Source organism: Manis javanica, chromosome 10, assembly GCF_040802235.1.
Source record: "Manis javanica isolate MJ-LG chromosome 10, MJ_LKY, whole genome shotgun sequence".
NCBI classification, from domain to species: Eukaryota; Metazoa; Chordata; class Mammalia; order Pholidota; family Manidae; genus Manis; species Manis javanica.
Genome location: NC_133165.1, coordinates 29,779,265 through 29,796,301, shown reverse-complemented (window position 1 = coordinate 29,796,301; position 17,037 = coordinate 29,779,265). Strand labels below are relative to the sequence as shown.

Below are 17,037 nucleotides of genomic sequence, written 5' to 3'. Positions count from 1 at the left end.
AACCAGCTTTTACTCAGGAACTACCAGCTTCTGGCCACAGAAGATCACTCACCCTCACGTGACCTCCTCACCACACGCTGAGATGGACCCCTCTCTCCACTGGAAACTGTTTCTGGAAACAATGGCCGCAGACGCCTGGCCCCTGACACCCATATCCTCTTGGCACCATTGTAATCAACAGGTCCTCAAGCTATGGTTACAGGGAACCTTCATTGATTTCCAACCTGAAGAAGTCCACATCTACTCATCCTGACTGTGGGGAGTCCTATCAACCCTTTCCTCCGGGTCCTCAAGCCCTCACTCCCTTCTCCGTCCCCGTTCAGCAGGAAGCAGCCAGAGAGAAAGCAACGTCCACAACCCCATAGAGGAGAAAGGGGGGAATGAAGGGCCCCCACCAGTAAGATGATAAACTTCCGGCTTCTCTTGGGGGGGGGTCCTCAGTTTCCGCTGGCGCCACCTGAAGCCCAATCACCTCTCGCCCCCCTCCCAATCCCAGCACCTAGCCAACAGCCAACAGCCCCGTAGAAGTGACACCTCAATCAATTCATGCCCCTTCCTATATAACCCAGCACCTTTCCCTAATAAAGCTAAATTCTCCGGTGAATTGCTGCTGTGTCGCTCCTTTCCTTTCAAGGGAGGAGTCGTGTCTGGTAATATGTCTGGAGGCTCTTTCCCACAGAGGAGCAGCAGGTGCAAAGGCACAGAGGTGCAAAGAAACCTGGCCACCAGGATAGAGGAAGGCAGTTTGCGGAGGAAGCGCCCCCGGGAATCCCGTGCAAGCTGCTGACTGTCAGGGAAAGAGCGACCACCGAGACGCACCGACTTCCCAGCGTCCTAGAGAGGAAACGGAAGGGGCCCTTTACTTACGCACCTGTTTGACAGCGTCCGCGGCCCACTTCCGGTCGGCGGAGGCTCGGGCCATCCCGGTGCGGTTGCGGTGCCCCGACTGAGAACCGCTTTTGGGCCGCGGGGGCGGCGAGGCGAGGCGAGGCGGCCGGGCGGGGGCCGGGGCGGTACTGCAGCGGCGGGCCTCGGCAGCGGCGGGGCTGACTCTGCGGGCGGCGCGTCTCCCGGAGCCGCTTCCCGCGGCACCGAGGCCTCGCGCGTCGTGAGCGGGGGGGGCCGCACCTCGGGAGGCTCAGGTAGGGGCTAGGCTGCTCCCGCCCGGCCAGGGTTGCCCTAACGCGGGGTGTTAATGAACCCGAGACCTTGAACCAACGCTAACTCTCTGAAAAAGAAAAGTTATTTAAAACAAGGACGTGGGACACTCACTTCCGGAATAGCTATGGGACGCCTTCTGATTGTGAAGTGCCAGGGATAAAAGATGAACGTAGACCTTTCTTGCCTTCAGGAAATCTGGTAGATGGAGAGAGTTGGTAAACATTTGCGCTGTGGTGCGGTAAATTCAAGAGTGGAGTGAATAAAGACAGTAGCTAGAAAGTCATGAAAGATTAATGTCAATTGATGGAGCAGAGAAAATGAATCGAATGGTGATGTAAAATAGGTTTAAGAAGGGTAAGTACATGCACATAATACCCAATAGAATATTAAGCAGAAGTTTATGACGTGCCTCGTGCCGACAATGTCATTTTCTATTCCCTTGAGAGTGATCTTACCCTCCTCGAAACGCCAAGCAAGCCCCTTCCCACTTTGGGCTTCCAGGTCTGTCTCCCCAGCCTAGGCAACCCCCGAGCTTTGGAATTAAATAGTGTTCATCCTCCCGTCTAGTGCACGTCTCTTACTTCTCATGAGTACTTGAATATACATTAATCTTTCTCTTTTTGACTCCCCATGTTTTCATATTATACCATGTCTTTTGGGAAGCTGACCCTGGCCGTCTCTCTACCTCTTTTATGTTTAGTTTCTTCATTTGAAAAGTGGGGCTTGGAAGGGAGTAGTACTCACCACACAGTTCGTTGTTAAGAATTAAATGAGGGTATGAGTTCACATACTTTCTAAATGGTAAAGCCAACACAAGTTAGCAATGTTTTGATCAGTTATAAAAATGGTATTTTTGTTGCTTTGTTTTCTTTAGGCTGAGCACATGCTGTCAAATTTAAGCCACCAGCACATCTAGTGGTTTTACTTCCAAAATATGTCTTGACTTCGTCTGTTTCTTTGCCATTACTCTGATCATCTCCTGCTTGGACCACTGTAAGTGCTGCCTCCCTTCTTGTCCCCTCTAATCTGTTCTCTGTTGACACACCACAGCAAAATGGAAAACAAGTAAGCTTTTATGTACAAAAACTTTGTGAAACATGTAGCTCCCCACTAAAATCAGAAATAAGAGTAAAGCCCATAATTTTTACTGTGGCCCAGGCCCTGGATAAGGTGGTCCTAAGGCTGTCTCTGCCATCTCTTCCTAGCGGCTCTGCCCCTCATTCACTCTGCTGAGGCCATTCTGTACTGGGGCCTGTTCTTGGACATGCGGAATAATTTTTAGCCTCAAGGCCTTTGCCTGGAACGCTCTTTGAATGATTGGCTCATTCTCATCCTTTGGGTCTCAGCCGAAGTCTCACCTCTTCAAGTTGTTCGTCCCCCATTAACAGAGCACACTACGTATCTTCTTTATAGAACTTATCCCCATTTATACTTTTTATTTATTTGCTTACATTTGTCTTTTTCTGTCTGTTGCACTATTGTTGTATTTCTAGTTTCTGTAGGCCTGACATATGTTTGTATTGGATGTATATCTCTTTTAGTGTTGGAATTCTGGGTCCCAGTGACTGCCTAATTATAACTCATCATACATTGTTCTCTCATTATAGTGTTATCTCCCTAATGAGATCCTGAAGTATTTGTGGGTATGACCTAAACCCTATACACTGTGTATTTGCTCTCTGAACTTGTAGGTGGTTATTAGCAAATACAGGCATACCTCAGATGTAATGCTGATTTGGTTCCAGACTATTGTAATAAACAATAAAACAGTATCAATAAAGCTAGTCAAATGAATTTTTTGGATTCTTAGTGCATGTAAAAGTTATGCTTATGCTATACTGTAATCTGTTAAGTGTACACTAGTGTTATGTGTGAAAAAACCCATGTGCATACCTTAATTAAAAAATACTTTATTGCTAAAAAATGTTAATGATCATCTGGGCTTCCAGTGAGTTATAATCAGTGGTCACAGATTCCCCATAATAAATACAGTGATAATGAAAAGTTGAAAATATTGCAAACGAATTATCAAAATGTGACAGTAAGTGAGCAAATCCTAGTGGGAAAATTTTGCTGATAGACTTTCTTGATGCAGGATTGCCACAAACCTTCAATTTGTAAAAAGCTCAATAAAGCAGAGTACAATAAAATGAGATATGCCTGTACTTAATTGAATTGACTTGATTTTCAGGATATCTCTTAATGAAAATGCCTCCACGAATGTAATTGCCATGTTTTCCAGCAGAAGATTCATGATGCAGAGAAGAACTGGGATGGACTGACCTTCCTGTGCCTTATTTATGCTGCCGCTATTGTCTGGTCTTCCCCACAGACCCTCAGTCTTCTGGGAGGGAGTGTGAAGATGCTCAAAGAGCATCCAGGGATGGCAGAAGATCCTCAGCAGCAGGGTGTTCCTGTGGTGAAACTGGAGAAAGAGCTGCCGTGGGGCTGGGGAAGGGAGGACCCTAGTCCTGAGACTTTTCGGCTGAGGTTTCGGCAGTTCCGCTACCAGGAGGCAGCTGGCCCCCAGGAAGCCCTCAGGGAGCTCCAGGAGCTCTGTCGCCAGTGGCTGAGGCCCGAGCTGCACACCAAGGAGCAGATCCTGGAGCTGCTGGTGCTGGAGCAGTTCCTGACCATCCTGCCTCGGGAATTCTACACCTGGATTCGGGAGCATGGCCCAGACAGTGGCAAGGCCCTGGTAGCCATGGTTGAGGACTTCACCGAGAAAGCATTGGAGGCCAAGGCGGTGGGTGAGAAGGGGGTGTCTGGTTCTTGATTTGGTGTGGGAAGGGGGCATATAAAGAATTGGGAGGTTTGAAGAAGCAGTGGGAGTGGATGAGGTGTACAGTTTTCCGCCTCTGCTCTCAGACTCCCTGAAGTCCTTTTTGGAGGATAGTGAAATTTTCAGCAAGGAAACCATCCGCAGAGAAGATGTGGGGCCTGTGGAAAGGCTATTAGCTTCTTTTTTGGTTGTTAGGGCAGAGGGCTGGCTGTATTTCCCTTGTGAGCCTCGGTCCCAAAGAGGATAGTTGTGACCAATCTCCAGGTCCCCATAGGGCCTGTCCTTTCTGGGCAGAGAGACATGTGGGGATGCAGAGGTCAGTGTTCTTACTGAGAAGAGCTGTCTGTAACCGTGCTGTTGCCATGTCTGGGACGTCAGCTCACATGGCCCACATGGTGATTCTGTGGTGCTGTTCTAGTGACACCAAGTAGTTTTTACCTCAGGGGCTTCCTTGGGACTTTGGCCATGTGTCAGTCAGTCTGGTACAGTGACCTGATTGTTGGCTGGGAAAGGAGAGTAGGACTGAGTGTTACTGTTTCACTTACACTAACACTCTTCCTCCCTTTTCCCATGGCAGTTACCCCTACTTCCTGTGCAGTCCTAAGAGAGTTGTTTTGTTTTTCTTTTATTCACAACTCAGGAGTTTAAAAGCAGACCAGGAAGGGCCTCTTTTATGAGGGTCTCATGGGAGTCCTGATTTTCCTTGGAATTTTTAGAGCAACTTTTCCTCACCAGCTGATCTGCTGCAGTGTCTAGGCTTTGTTTTTTCACTTAATGGCATTTGTACGTGGAGAATTTTTTTTTCTAGTGAAGAGCATTTCAGGCTAAATTTTCCAAGAGAACCATATTTGGGCTCACTGTGATGTTATTCAGAGTGGAATTCGATCAGTTCCAAGGCAGGGACCCTTGTAAAGTGGCATGGATGCATCAGAGTTGCTCCAAGCCTGGTAAAAGGAGGCCAGCATCCTTTTTGCCTTCTCACTGATGTCCTGAGGAAGAGCTGAGCTGGCTTTCCTTCCCCCTCGCCTGCAGCTGGAATGGTTCTTTTCTTGGCTCTCTTTTTAGGTTTTAATTCAACTCTCTTCATAACAGCCTTCCCCTGGCCTCATTCTGATAGGTGTTGGGGACTGTTCTTAGGTTCCGTGCCACGTGCAGAGAGAGCAGGAGGAGACGGCACTTTGCCGAGGCCCTTGGGGGTCAAGTGTCCACCTGGGACCAGTAGAGGTCAAGCCTGAATGGGGGATGCCTCATGGAGAAGGAGCTCAAAGCCTAGATCAAGGCACCGAGGAGCAGCTCACTCAGGACCCTGGTGCTGGGATGCAGGCCTTCCAGGAGCAGGGTAAGATGCAGCTGTAAAGAAGTAAAGGCACAGAAGGTGGTGCTTTGTGCCCACCCTTCTCTTTCCCTTTACAAACCCAGCACTTGATAAACTAAGTTAGCCGTGAGGTGTAATTCCGAGTTTTTCTGGCTGCTTCCTTGAAAGTAGGAAACAGACAAAGTGGAATTGTTCTCTATACTGGCTCTCGAACTCTGCAGGGGATATGTTGGACCATGTTCTCTTATCATTTCTTTTCCTTTTCCTTGCATTCCTTCTAGAAACCACCAGGAGAAATGCAGCTGACATGTGGGGTTGTTTCTTCAGTGGGCAAACAAGCCATATCCCTTAAAGTAATATGTGACTTTATTGTGTAACTGAATCTCAAAGGGGCTGGTTCCTAGGGTGTGACCAGGGAGCATGAATAGACCTCAGAGATAGGCGCCATCTTCTCAGCTGAGAGCAGCGTGGGTACCCCCAAGTTCCTGCCTCTGTGGAGTCTCCTTATGGTTGCTGGGGTTCTTTGTCAGGTAGTGGACACATGAGCAAATTAACTGCAAGACAGTTCTCACCCTTCTCGTGCTTTGTTCTCCTGCTCAGCACTACCAGTTCTTCAGGCTGGGCCTGGCTTCCTCACGGTACATGCCAGAGACCAAGAGATCACAGCTGGATTCCTCACAGCTGGATCCCAGGTGAGCTGTGCCCCTGCTCTTCCTGTCCTTCCGGGCACCATGATGTTGCTTTGAATGAGGATTACCCCGAGGTTTCTTTGCACAGCAGAGTGCCGCCTGCAGGGGTGAATTACTCTACCTTTCTTGTCCTGATAGATACAACAGCTTCATTTTTTCCACGTTACTATGCTCAGTTGTTAATTTGAGTTGAGCCTTAAGGCTTAAGGCCCAGGCATAAGGTTTAATTCATTTGTTTGTATTGCTCTATGACTTTTCTTTCATGGACTCAGTATTACTGTTTTCATTGTGAAGGGGAAGACATTACTGATGGAAACCTTGTAGGTCTGGTCCAGGCTGTGGTCAGTCAGGGGACTGGTAACCGTTGTGGAAAGCCTCTGTGGATGCTTCTGCTGCTCTCTTCCTCTGCATTCTCCCCTGCCCCCATGTTGGCAGGAATGTAGCTGGCCCCCAGGGGTGCTGAGTGGAGTGGTGTCCCTGGTCCCTACTCTGGCCACACCAGGAGTTTTGGCTTTGTTTGCACTTTCAGCCTTCCACGCATGGGGTGACTAGGGCACAGGTGGGCACTCTTGCCCCATCCCTGGGATGCCACGTGTCACAGGGAGGTGGGGGATTTCCAGTGTGGCTCTTCTGAAGGGGACAACAAGTCTTTGAGTGAAGAGTGCCTCACAGTAAGAAAGATGATATTTGGCAGGAAAACGGTTGAGTCCGGTCTGATCCAGCTAGAGTGGCTTTGGCAAGGTGGAAGGCCTGTGTGATTTCCTATTGCTATTTTCCTATTTCCTATTCATGGCTTGGAGGACATGAAGAATGACAGCAGTATGTTTTAACTTGGTCAGACCCTCTCTTGCCTTGATAGTTCTTCATGGTGTTGTGGATGACAACACATTTATTTTAACATGACATTGTTCTCAAGACAGGGATTGCCCGAATGTTCGTGTACCTCAGGGCCAGGGCTGGGGAATCAGTTCTAGATGAGAGGATAAATAGCTCCCAGGTGTGATCAAGCTTGAGGATTGAGTGGAGGGGGCTGAAAAGTGGCAACTGGGTGCTGTGGTCATTAGGCTGAGCAGCTGTAGGCAGAGTCACAAATGCAGTGGCTAAAACAAGTTCATGACTTCTCTGCCAGAAAGCTGCTGAGAGGTGTTACTTCTGCTCCCAAGGCCATTGAGGGACCTGGCTTCTTCCATCCTCCTGCTCTCTTTTCCCCTGGAGCGCTGTCCGCTGTGGTCTGTCCTGCTTTAGATAGCTTCTACTTTGGATGATTTCTTATCCATCGCAATCTCCTGTTGTTTCAGGGGTTGGGGCCATTTAAAGATATGGCTTTGGCCTTTCCTGAAGAGGAGTGGAGGCACATGACTCCAGCCCAGATAGACTGCTTTGGGGAATATGTGGAACCCCAGGACTGTGGAGTCTCACCTCCAGGTAAGCCTTTTTCCATCCCACAGGTAAAAAATAGGAGTTTTGAAAGCTGTAGGTCAGGGTTCTTGCCTTTGCCCCAGATTTGAGAACCTGGTGCTCCTGACAAAAGAAGGGATTCTATGGCTGATAACTGAACAAGTCTAAGGGAAGAGTATGGATCAAGGGTGTAAGAAAATGGCCAGGTGCTTTCCTGTGTCAGGAGGAGTGGACAAGGGGGCAGGAAGGAATGAGGTGGTTATTTTGGTGATGGCACTGGTCTGTTATGGGGAATCCCTGGCACTATCTGTGTCTTTAGTTGAAGGGTGCTGAGGGCTTGAGATTGAGAGAAAAGCAGCAGAGATGGGCCCTCTGATCTCATTTGTTCAGCGGGTATTTATTGAGCACCCCTGCATACAGGCCCTAGGCAGTAGCTTTGTCTTGGGGCAGGACTAATGACCGGGAAAGCTTTGGACCACACTGTGTGTTTGTAAAGGAGGCCATGAGGACACACAGTAGGATTTTAGCAACAGAAGAGGTCAGCATGGGCCTGTGTCACAGAGCAGGCAGACCCTGGCCAGGCCCGTCTCAAGTGGTGGCTGGGTGTTACCTGGAGTCAGCACTGGAAGGAGGGAAGTAGAGGGTGAGGGCCCCATTGGCAAAGCCCATAGTTGGTGCTGCAGGGCCTCAGGGCCTGCCAGAGGGAAGAGCGGTGTGATGAGTCTCTGTGGGGTTGGATGGGGAGAGCAGTGAGGAGAGGAAGGTGGCTGAGCGTGGCCCTGTCCTTTGTTCCTGCTAATCATCCCCTTTTTCCTTTCGTAACTTCTTTGTAAGTTACCTACTGACTACATGTCTGTTCTGGACCCACCTGGCCTTTTTTCATCTTGAGACGTGTTGAGGTATGAGCGAGAGTGTCCTTGTACTTTCTTCAGGACCTGAGAGAACCGTCCTGGCTCCACCACTTACTGACTGTGCCCTTGAGCATATCACTTGACCATTTCAGGTCTCAGTTGCCTCAGTTGTAAGCTGGGGATATTCATAGAGCATAGCCTTGTGGCATTGTGAGGATTACACAAGCTAAAAAGTCTAAACATTTGGTAACATGGAAGTGTTAGATATTTTTGTTAGGTGTATGAATATTATTAAGTGATTCTTTTATTCATCAGTCAACATTCATTTATTTATTCACCCCACAATATTTATTTGGCACTTACTGTGTGGCCAGCACTCTACTAGTTGCTATGAAGACTTAAAGGCTCTTGCCTCTACAGTGTTCACCATTCCAGTGAAGAGCCCGAGTGCCTGGGTTCATGGTCGTTATGGAGTAGTATAGGGGGCACTAGAGGACGGGTGAGGGACACCTGGCTCTGGTCAAGGTTGTCACACCATGAGGGTGATGCAAGTGGCTGAAAAATGCCAGAACACATTACAAAAAGGTGTAAGATTTCTGTGATGGTAAAGGATGTGGAAACCGTGAGAGAGAACCATGCAGTGGCGGAGTTTGTGCAACATGCCCCAGGTGTAGGTACCATCGTTCCTCGCCTTAATCCTCCTTGGAGATGTACCTCTTCTGCCAGTGACACCACTGCTTGGGGGAAGGATGCTGTCCCCCTGCCTTTCCCAAGGGTTTTTTACACCCTCCTGGTCACTTCTGACTGTTCTAGAGACTCTGGCTGTTTGCTTGTCTTCTTACTCACTTGTCGTTTCAGTACAACCCAAGCGCTTCCTTGAGCGTTTATGCTGAGGCTGGGTGAGGCAATGGCCCGTTTGCCAAGTGTACCATCCAGTAGCTGTCTTGACCTTCAGGTCTTTCTGAGATTCATTCCCAAGTAGTTGCAGCTCTTTTATTGACAGCTGTGTAGGATTGGGCCTGCGAAATAAACTGAAATTCCAATATGTAATATCTAGCATATATTCACATTCCCCCAGGGTCCAGTTAAGGTTCATGCGTTGCATTTAGTTTTAATTTTACTGTCTATAACACCTCAAAATTGGAAACTAGACAAATGAACATCAGTCAAGTTAAATAAATAGGTTATGATACATTCTTACAGTGTAATGCTATACACCAGTGAAAAAGAATATAATGTAACTACAGCTACATACCATGATGTGGAAGAGTCATTCAAGCATAATGTTGAGCAGAAGAAGCTAGAAACAGTATGTGAATCAAATACATAGAGTTCAAGACCAGGCAAAAGTAAGTCTGAATAGCGTGGTACCCTGGGGGCAGAACATAGTCACTGGAGGACGGGGAAAGGGATTTCTGAACGCTGGTAATGTTTCTTGGATTGGATGCTGTTAATATGGTTGTGTGCCTTATGAACAATCTTCAAGCTCTGCATTCACTTTTAAACACTTTAACCTTTGTGAAAAGTGTACCAAGCAAAAGAATATGTCAGAGGTGCTAGTTGTGTCCTTCATATCTAATCAAATCAGGAGGCATGTAGTACCCATTTTTTTTGTATTGTTCAATGGCCTCGCCTGAAAGAACTCTCCATTTAAGCATTCGTCATTTCTCTCTTGGCTTCTTTGCTCCTAGTACCTCTTCTCCCCTTCCTCCTGTTCTATAAACAATTGTTCTGTTCGGGAACAGAGAAAGGACTTGTAAAAGGGCTGAGGCACTTCTGTGGCATTCACGGGCCTTGCAGTCCTAATACATCTGCTCACACAGAGGCAGTCTGGCATGGGTGACAGCTTGGTTCATTCACTAATCCCACACTCCCTAAGTATCTTCCAAGTCAGTCCCTTTGCCAGGCTCCCAGGAGACCTAGGTGGGTAGGCAGAGGGAGCAGCGTGAGCAGGGCCAGTGTGGAGAACGGAGAGCTGCACTTAGCTGGCCATTGCTGGAGTAGGTGTATAGCCATCTTGATTCATGTCAAGTAGCACTACAAGGTCCCATACAGATAAGCATGGCATAACCAAAGTGCTAAGTGAGTGCATATGTGCTGAAGAGACCCAGGGTAGGAGAGTCATGAGGACATGTTTCTTCTAGGAAATCATTGAGTTAGATTTTGAAGGAAATAAAAGTCTGAGTTATGGAAGGTTAAGTGAGAGGGCATTGCAGCTTGCCCATTGCTTTGTAAAAGGTGTGAAGGTTGTCTTAGACAGGCTGCTACAACAATACTGTAGACTGAGCTGCTTAAACAGCAACAGTGCCGGAGGCTGGGAAGTCCAAGGTCAAGGTGCCCGCGGGCAGGGTGTCTGATGAGCGCCCTCTTCCTGGCATGTAGGCTGCCACTTTCTTGCCCTGTCTTCAGATGGCAGAGAGGGGGATCTTCTTCTTTTCATAAGGATATTAATCCCATCATGAGGGTCACGCCCACATGACCTCTATGTGCAGAGAGCTCTCTCTTCCTCTTCTCATAAACGACCCTGATACCATCATGGGGGCTCTGCCCTGATGACCTCACTTATTCCTCAAAGGCCTCATTTCCTGGTAGCATCACCTGGGGGCTGAGGACTTCAACCTCTGAACTTGTAGGGGACACAGACATTCAGTTCATAGCGGAGGTGGAAAGAAGTAAAGTTTGGTTTTAGGGTCAATGAAAGAAAAATATTTTGAGATTGGTGGTCAATGGAAAAAATAAGGAATTGTTGATGGGACACCCTTAGAAGCCCAGTTGTAACATACAAGTTTATTTTCCTGGCTGCAGCAGAATCAGTCTGTATCTCCTTTGTCCTGTAGGCACTGGGAGCAAGGAAAAGGATGCTAAAGCCCAGCAGGCAGACCTCAAGGGGGCGCTTGCTCGGGTGCCCTCAGAGAGGTTTGAGGAAGCTGCTCTCCAGAGCCCTGAGCTTGAAAGAACCTGTGAGCAGGAGCCCGGCAGCTCTGGGGGAAGCATGCCAGGGCCACCTCCTCCCCTGAGTGGCGTCATTCCCCTGTCCGGTGACCTCAAGACCCACAGCTCCTTCTGGAAGCCTTTTCAGTGCCCTGAGTGTGGAAAAGGCTTCAGTCGGAGCTCCAATCTTGTCAGACACCAGCGAACCCATGAAGAAGAGAAATCCTATGGCTGTGTTGAGTGTGGGAAGGGGTTCACTCTGAGAGAGTACCTCATGAAGCACCAGAGAACCCACCTGGGAAAGAGGCCCTATGTGTGTAGCGAGTGCTGGAAAACCTTCAGTCAGAGGCACCACCTCGAGGTCCACCAGAGGAGCCACACAGGGGAGAAGCCCTATAAGTGTGGAGACTGCTGGAAAAGCTTCAGCCGGAGACAGCATCTGCAGGTGCATCGGAGAACTCACACTGGGGAGAAGCCCTATACCTGCGAGTGCGGCAAGAGCTTCAGCAGAAATGCCAACCTGGCAGTGCACCGGCGCGCCCACACTGGCGAGAAGCCGTATGGGTGCCAGGTGTGTGGAAAACGGTTCAGCAAAGGGGAGCGGCTGGTCAGACACCAGAGGATCCACACTGGGGAGAAGCCCTACCACTGCCCTGCCTGTGGGAGGAGCTTCAACCAAAGGTCCATCCTCAATCGGCACCAGAAAACTCAACACCGCCAGGTGCCCACTGTGCAGTAAGGGCACCCTGGTGAGATGCCCATGTTGCTCATTGAATGTGCTGGAGAAGGTGGGAGGGTGATGCCAGTGGAGGGGGATCCACCTGTACTCACTGAGGGGAACAGAAAGGCATGGGACCCATTTTCTTTCCATTCATTCTCAAACAGGAAAAGGGCAGGGCCTGATTTGAGATTCCAGAGAGTACAGCTCCCTCGTCTCCTACCCAGATGGTGCTTATGCTTTCCCTTGCCATCTTTTGAGGAAACGATATCCAGAGTTTCGGTTCAGGTTGAGGTTTTTCTCCTTCAATGAGATGTTCACATCCACCTCCTGAGCAAGCTGGGGAGTATGGGCAAAATTCTATCCTGTGTTGGCAGCTTAAACTCATTTTTCTGAGGGTTGTATCCACCTGGAAGATCATTAGCTCAGACTCCTGCCCGCTGACTCTCTTTTCCATTTAACAAATATTTATTGCACAACAATGACATGCCTGGTGCTGGGAATACAGTGGAGAATGAGGCACTTGAGACCCCATCCTCGTGGAGCTTGTGATTCAGCAGTACAAATCTGCAGGAGCTCTTAAGAGCCATGTTCCATGTTCTGCCTCAGGTCAGTACTATGCCAGAGGATAGCCTTCCTGAGCTGGTTCTGCCACCAGCCTGGGTGCTGAGTCTTCCCCCTCCCCATGTGGGGCTTCAGGCGGCCATGTTTATTTTACCTTATTGTGGCCCTTTGCATAACATTGTACCCTCACCTGTAAAGTTTCCCCATTCCATTATTCTTTGTACTGTTAACAACTGTCCGCACATCTATTAGGAAATAAATATTTTGCTATCGATCACTGAATAAACAGAGTATTTTAAAAAACCTTTAGTTCTGTATAAAGACCTAGTTAAATGAGTCTGAAAGATGGACTAGTTTTAATAACCAATATTTGATGGCACTTTACAGTATATAAAATGCTTTCCTCTGTATTCTCATTTGATTCACTCCATACGTATTTATTGACACCCAGCAGAGTGTCAGGGTCTCCTTAGGTGCTTGCGATACATCAGTGAGTAAAATAGAGGAACATCCCTGACCTTGGGGAACTTATATTTTAGTCAATGTATTTGCTCTTCAGAACCACCCACAGTGGAACCTGTAGATGCTCCCTGAGCCCTCTGGACCTGGGGTCTGAGCATGTGTCCTTGGTCCTGGCAGCTGCTTGCCCTGAAATGCATTTGCCACCTGTCTCTTGTTGCTAAGTAGTCTCTGTCCTCAGCACATCTAGATCCTTGTCATCTGAGAGGTGCTTGGGGTCCTAGACACCAAGTGGAGATGACAAGGTGGTAGCAGTCTGTTATGCATGAATGCCAATTCAGGAAAAATAAACATGTTTGTAAGCATTTAAAAATACATATTTACAAATGAGAAGATGCCGTGTTTGCAACTGTGTTTAAGCTTTCTTGTATTATTTTCCCATCATTAATGGACTCCCTTTCTGTTTAAAATTCTGTAACTGTGTAATGAGCATGGACCATGCCGCAGAGTTGTGATGGTGCGCCTTTGCGTGCTGGCTGCTGAGTGTGTTAGCCTGTCTTGTTGACACTGTACTATAATCACAAGATGTGATTTGTCCTATGGTGCTTCTTAATCTATTCTTTTTCTGAGATTTTCCCCCCATTTTCCATTGTAAATATGATAAATGATAATGCCTTTAACACGGAGAGTTGTGTTACTCAGTCCACTTGGAAATGCATTATTTTATCACCTGTTTCTTGATGGTAGCCATGGTGTTTGATTTAGCAAATGACCTGCTTGTCTCTCAGCTGCCTGCGCGAGGCTGTAATTACCAGGGCTTACATGTGTCTGGGCCATCCGCTATGAAACACAGTAGGATGCTGCCACTTCTCGGCAGTGTCAAGGTCCAGTTGCAGATCAGCTCTTTCCCCTTATCCCACACAAGCCAGGCAAGGTTTACCAGCGCCCCCTGGCAGCCAAACCCAGTGGAAGGCTTTTCCTGCATCTGGCTTCTGATCTGTAGGACATGGGGGCTGACCTGGCTTGGGTCTGGCTTTCCCCAGGAGGTCTGTATCCCGAAGCTAGATGGGGGAATGTTAAGGGCTAGTTGCTCATCAGTGGTCTTTCTGCTTATTGCTTTGATCATATACTTAGCCAAACAGGGCTGTCAAATAGGCCTGTGGGTTTTCAGCCAGTTGGAATCTCTTGAGAGAAGCCTGGGTAGAAACTGGGCCTTGCAATCTTTCCCCTTGGGTTCTACTATCTGCTTTGAAATCAAAGTTTATAGATGATGTCTTGCCAATGGATTTCAGCCCTGGGCAAGTTCACTATGGATTCTATATGACCAAAGAAAATGACAGTACAATGTTCTTGGGGTGAAAGGGTTTATTTACCTGGCTTGTTCTCCCAGTGATAGGTCAAGTACTAGCATCTCTGCCTCTGCCCAGAGCACTGGGCCGAGCTCTCTATATAGTGCAATAAGAGCTTATTGCCTACGGGTGTGGAAGCAGTAGCCTAGCAACAGGCCAGTTACATTATTAAGTGGTTTAAGTTCAGTGAGGATCCTGACCATAGGAACCCCAACTTCCTCACACTCCACCCTTCCAGGATTCTCACCTTATAATCTACATGCTCTTGATCTTCTGCAATGGTCCCTGTGCGAGAAAGCTGGAGCACTGTAACCAGATTTCACAACAGCAACAGAGGCTAACAACAAGTTAGAGATAATAACAAAAGTTAAGATACAAAAGATTTTGATTGAGGTAACAAAAATTTCAATAATCCTCAAGCCAGAGGAGCGTCCAATCCACAAAGACCTTAGGGGTAATAAAACACATGTTTTAATGACACCAACGCAGGCAAATCTTGTCCATGAGGTAGGATGCATGCAAAGGAGTGGTCCTATGATAGGACTGCAGCAGGATGGGGTTCCCGTCCAGGTTTAGTATACCATATTTTTATTCCTCTCCCTGTGGGGGTTACTGAAGGGGTCTATATATAGTGCTACTGGAGATGCATGTACTGGCCATAAAGATAAAACAAAACTCCCTGGTAAGATGCTCCTACCTTCTGGCCATTCAGGATATACTACTGTGACCTTTGGCGGCCACTCTGCTGTTATTCCAGGAATACACAGGAGGCCAGCTTCCAGACCTGGTCCCCAAGGTGCCAGGAGAGCCAGCCATCATTGGTCCATGTGTTGAAATGTCCAAGGCCATGTCCACTCAATGGAGTCTCTGGGGTTCAGTGCAGTTGGTGATGACAGCAAGATACTACTCTGGTGGCTGAACCTTGGCTTCAGTGATTCTTCCTTGGTTTGTACTTGGCAGGTGTATAGGGGAGGCAGCCATGTGTGTTAACATGTCTGCAGGGCTCAGAGCTCCCTTTCGGGGTCTCGGGTTCAAACGCCATAGCATGGTCCATAAGCGGACTGACTATCCCCGCAGAGTATTGGTATCTGACTTTAGTCTGGATTTTAACAAGCCATTGTGCCTCTCTGTCATGCCTGCTGTGGTAGGATTGTATGGCACATGAAACTTTCATTTGACTCCCAGCTATCGCACCCATTCTTGCAGCATATGTCCAGTAAAATGGGTGCCCCAATGACTCTCAATTACCTGTGGTCAGCCATAGGCAGCAAAGAGATGCTCCAGGCCTCTTTTGGTCATCTGCTGGTCTGCACAATGGGTAGGAAAAGCTACCAGAAGTCCAGTAGCTGTGTCCACACAAGTCATAGTATACCGATATCCTTCTGACACAGGTAAAAGGCCCAATATAGTCTATCTGCCACCTGACTAGGGGTATAGGCCCCTTAGCTATTCTCTCATGTTGCTGTGGAACTTGGTGTAAGTCCCTTTTAGAGCATATGACACACTCCTGCCGGCCTCTTCTAACTTCTTCAAAGGTCAAAGGCAAGCCCCACCGATGGGCTACAGCCCACATTGTCTTTTGCCCCACATGCAGCAAACACTGATGTAACCATTGGGCTACATCAGAGGCAGGCTTTCCTTCTAACCAATGTATCTGGGCCAATTTATCTATTTCATTTCCTGGGAATGCCAGTGGCAAATGACCTGTCACATGGTATACTGTAATTATTTTAGTTTGACCAGAGGCCCGTAAGTCTTGCCACAATTCATGCCTCCAAAGGGGTCAGTGACCAACCAGCTATTTGGCATGGTACCAGGTTGGTACCCACAGGGTCAAGCCCCAATAGACAGCCCAGCTGTCAGTGCAGACAACTATAGGGGAGGGCTCCTGGCTGCTCACAAGCCACACGGCCTGCAACTCTGCCCACTGGCTGCTCTTTCCCTCACCATCTTCCATCTGTATTGTCTCAGTCTTAGGATGGAAAGCTATGGCCCTCCATTTTGGGGGCTGTTCATAGCTGGAGCCGTTTGTGTACCATGCATCGCTGGGTATAGGGGCTCTTCCCTCCCAATAGGGACTCTCTGCTACTAATGGTTCAAAAGCAAGTTCTTCCTGCTTTTCACTAGTATATGTCACTGGCCCCAATAAGTTCTTCACTCAAGGGGCTACTAGAGAGGGCACTATGCTGCTGTAGGTAAGCACCCCACTTGGCCAGTGTGGGTGTTTGTGCCACACCACTCCTTGGCTTTTGGGTTCAGTCTCGTACCCACCCCAAGGTGGGATAGGTGGTTATTACCTTTATTGGGGCCATTCCAGTGATGGGTTCTGTAGCCAGCAAGGCTTGATAACACAGCAGCCAGTTGTTTTTCTATCAAAGTGTATTGTACCTCTGCCCCTTTCCAGAGTTGTGACCAGAATCCAATAGGTTGGTGAGTATGTTCAAGCTGTTGCCAGAGACCCCAGCCATAACCGACTTTGGTCACATGAACATCCAGCTCATAGGGCCTTGATGGGTCTATCACAAAGCCTGCATGGCCTAGACTGCCCGTTTGCTGTAGTAAAGGCAAATGCACATGTCTCATCCCAGTCCCACCTGACACCTTTTCATACCAACCAGTATAAGGGCTTCAGAATTTGTGCCAAGTGTGGGATAAACACTCTCCAGTAGTCTAGAAGACCCCAAAAAACTGCTGTAATAATGCAACAGTTGTAGGGGTAGGAAAGGCCTGGACTTTATCTGTAACTGCTTCTGGTATAAATTTAGTCTCTCCCAACCAGACAACCCCCAAGAATTTTTCTTTTCTTTTTTATTAAGGTAT

The 17,037-nt window shown here is 48.1% G+C and overlaps 1 protein-coding gene across 19 annotated transcripts; it reads left to right on the top strand.

The window, feature by feature from the left end:
- The first annotated feature begins 604 nt into the window (after positions 1-604).
- ZSCAN25 (zinc finger and SCAN domain containing 25) lies at positions 605-13,548 on the top strand. 19 transcript variants are annotated; one of them, XM_037017872.2, is made up of 7 exons: positions 606-1,515; positions 2,036-2,154; positions 3,494-3,907; positions 5,081-5,282; positions 5,859-5,950; positions 7,246-7,372; positions 11,034-13,548. In XM_037017872.2, the coding sequence occupies exons 3-7, from the start codon at positions 3,524-3,526 to the stop codon at positions 11,864-11,866; spliced, it is 1,638 nt and encodes a 545-aa protein (XP_036873767.2). In that variant the 5' UTR covers positions 606-1,515; positions 2,036-2,154; positions 3,494-3,523; the 3' UTR covers positions 11,867-13,548. The 19 variants fall into 19 exon arrangements, with proteins under 19 accessions (XP_073071122.1, XP_036873767.2, XP_036873770.2 ...); XM_037017873.2 differs by having other exon boundaries at positions 607-1,142; positions 3,407-3,907; XM_037017868.2 differs by having other exon boundaries at positions 607-1,142; positions 3,404-3,907.
- The last annotated feature ends 3,489 nt before the right edge of the window (positions 13,549-17,037 follow it).

What these genes read in the sequence shown, in the direction of transcription:
- ZSCAN25 (XM_037017875.2), top strand. Translation starts at nt 3,524, where the DNA reads ATGCTCAAAGAGCATCCAGGGATGGCAGAAGATCCTCAGCAGCAGGGT. An exon ending in AAGCATTGGAGGCCAAGGCG is followed by an intron (nt 3,908 to 5,080) that starts GTGGGTGAGAAG and finishes GACTGTTCTTAG; the next exon opens with GTTCCGTGCCACGTGCAGAG. An exon ending in CTGTGGAGTCTCACCTCCAG is followed by an intron (nt 7,373 to 11,033) that starts GTAAGCCTTTTT and finishes TTTGTCCTGTAG; the next exon opens with GCACTGGGAGCAAGGAAAAG.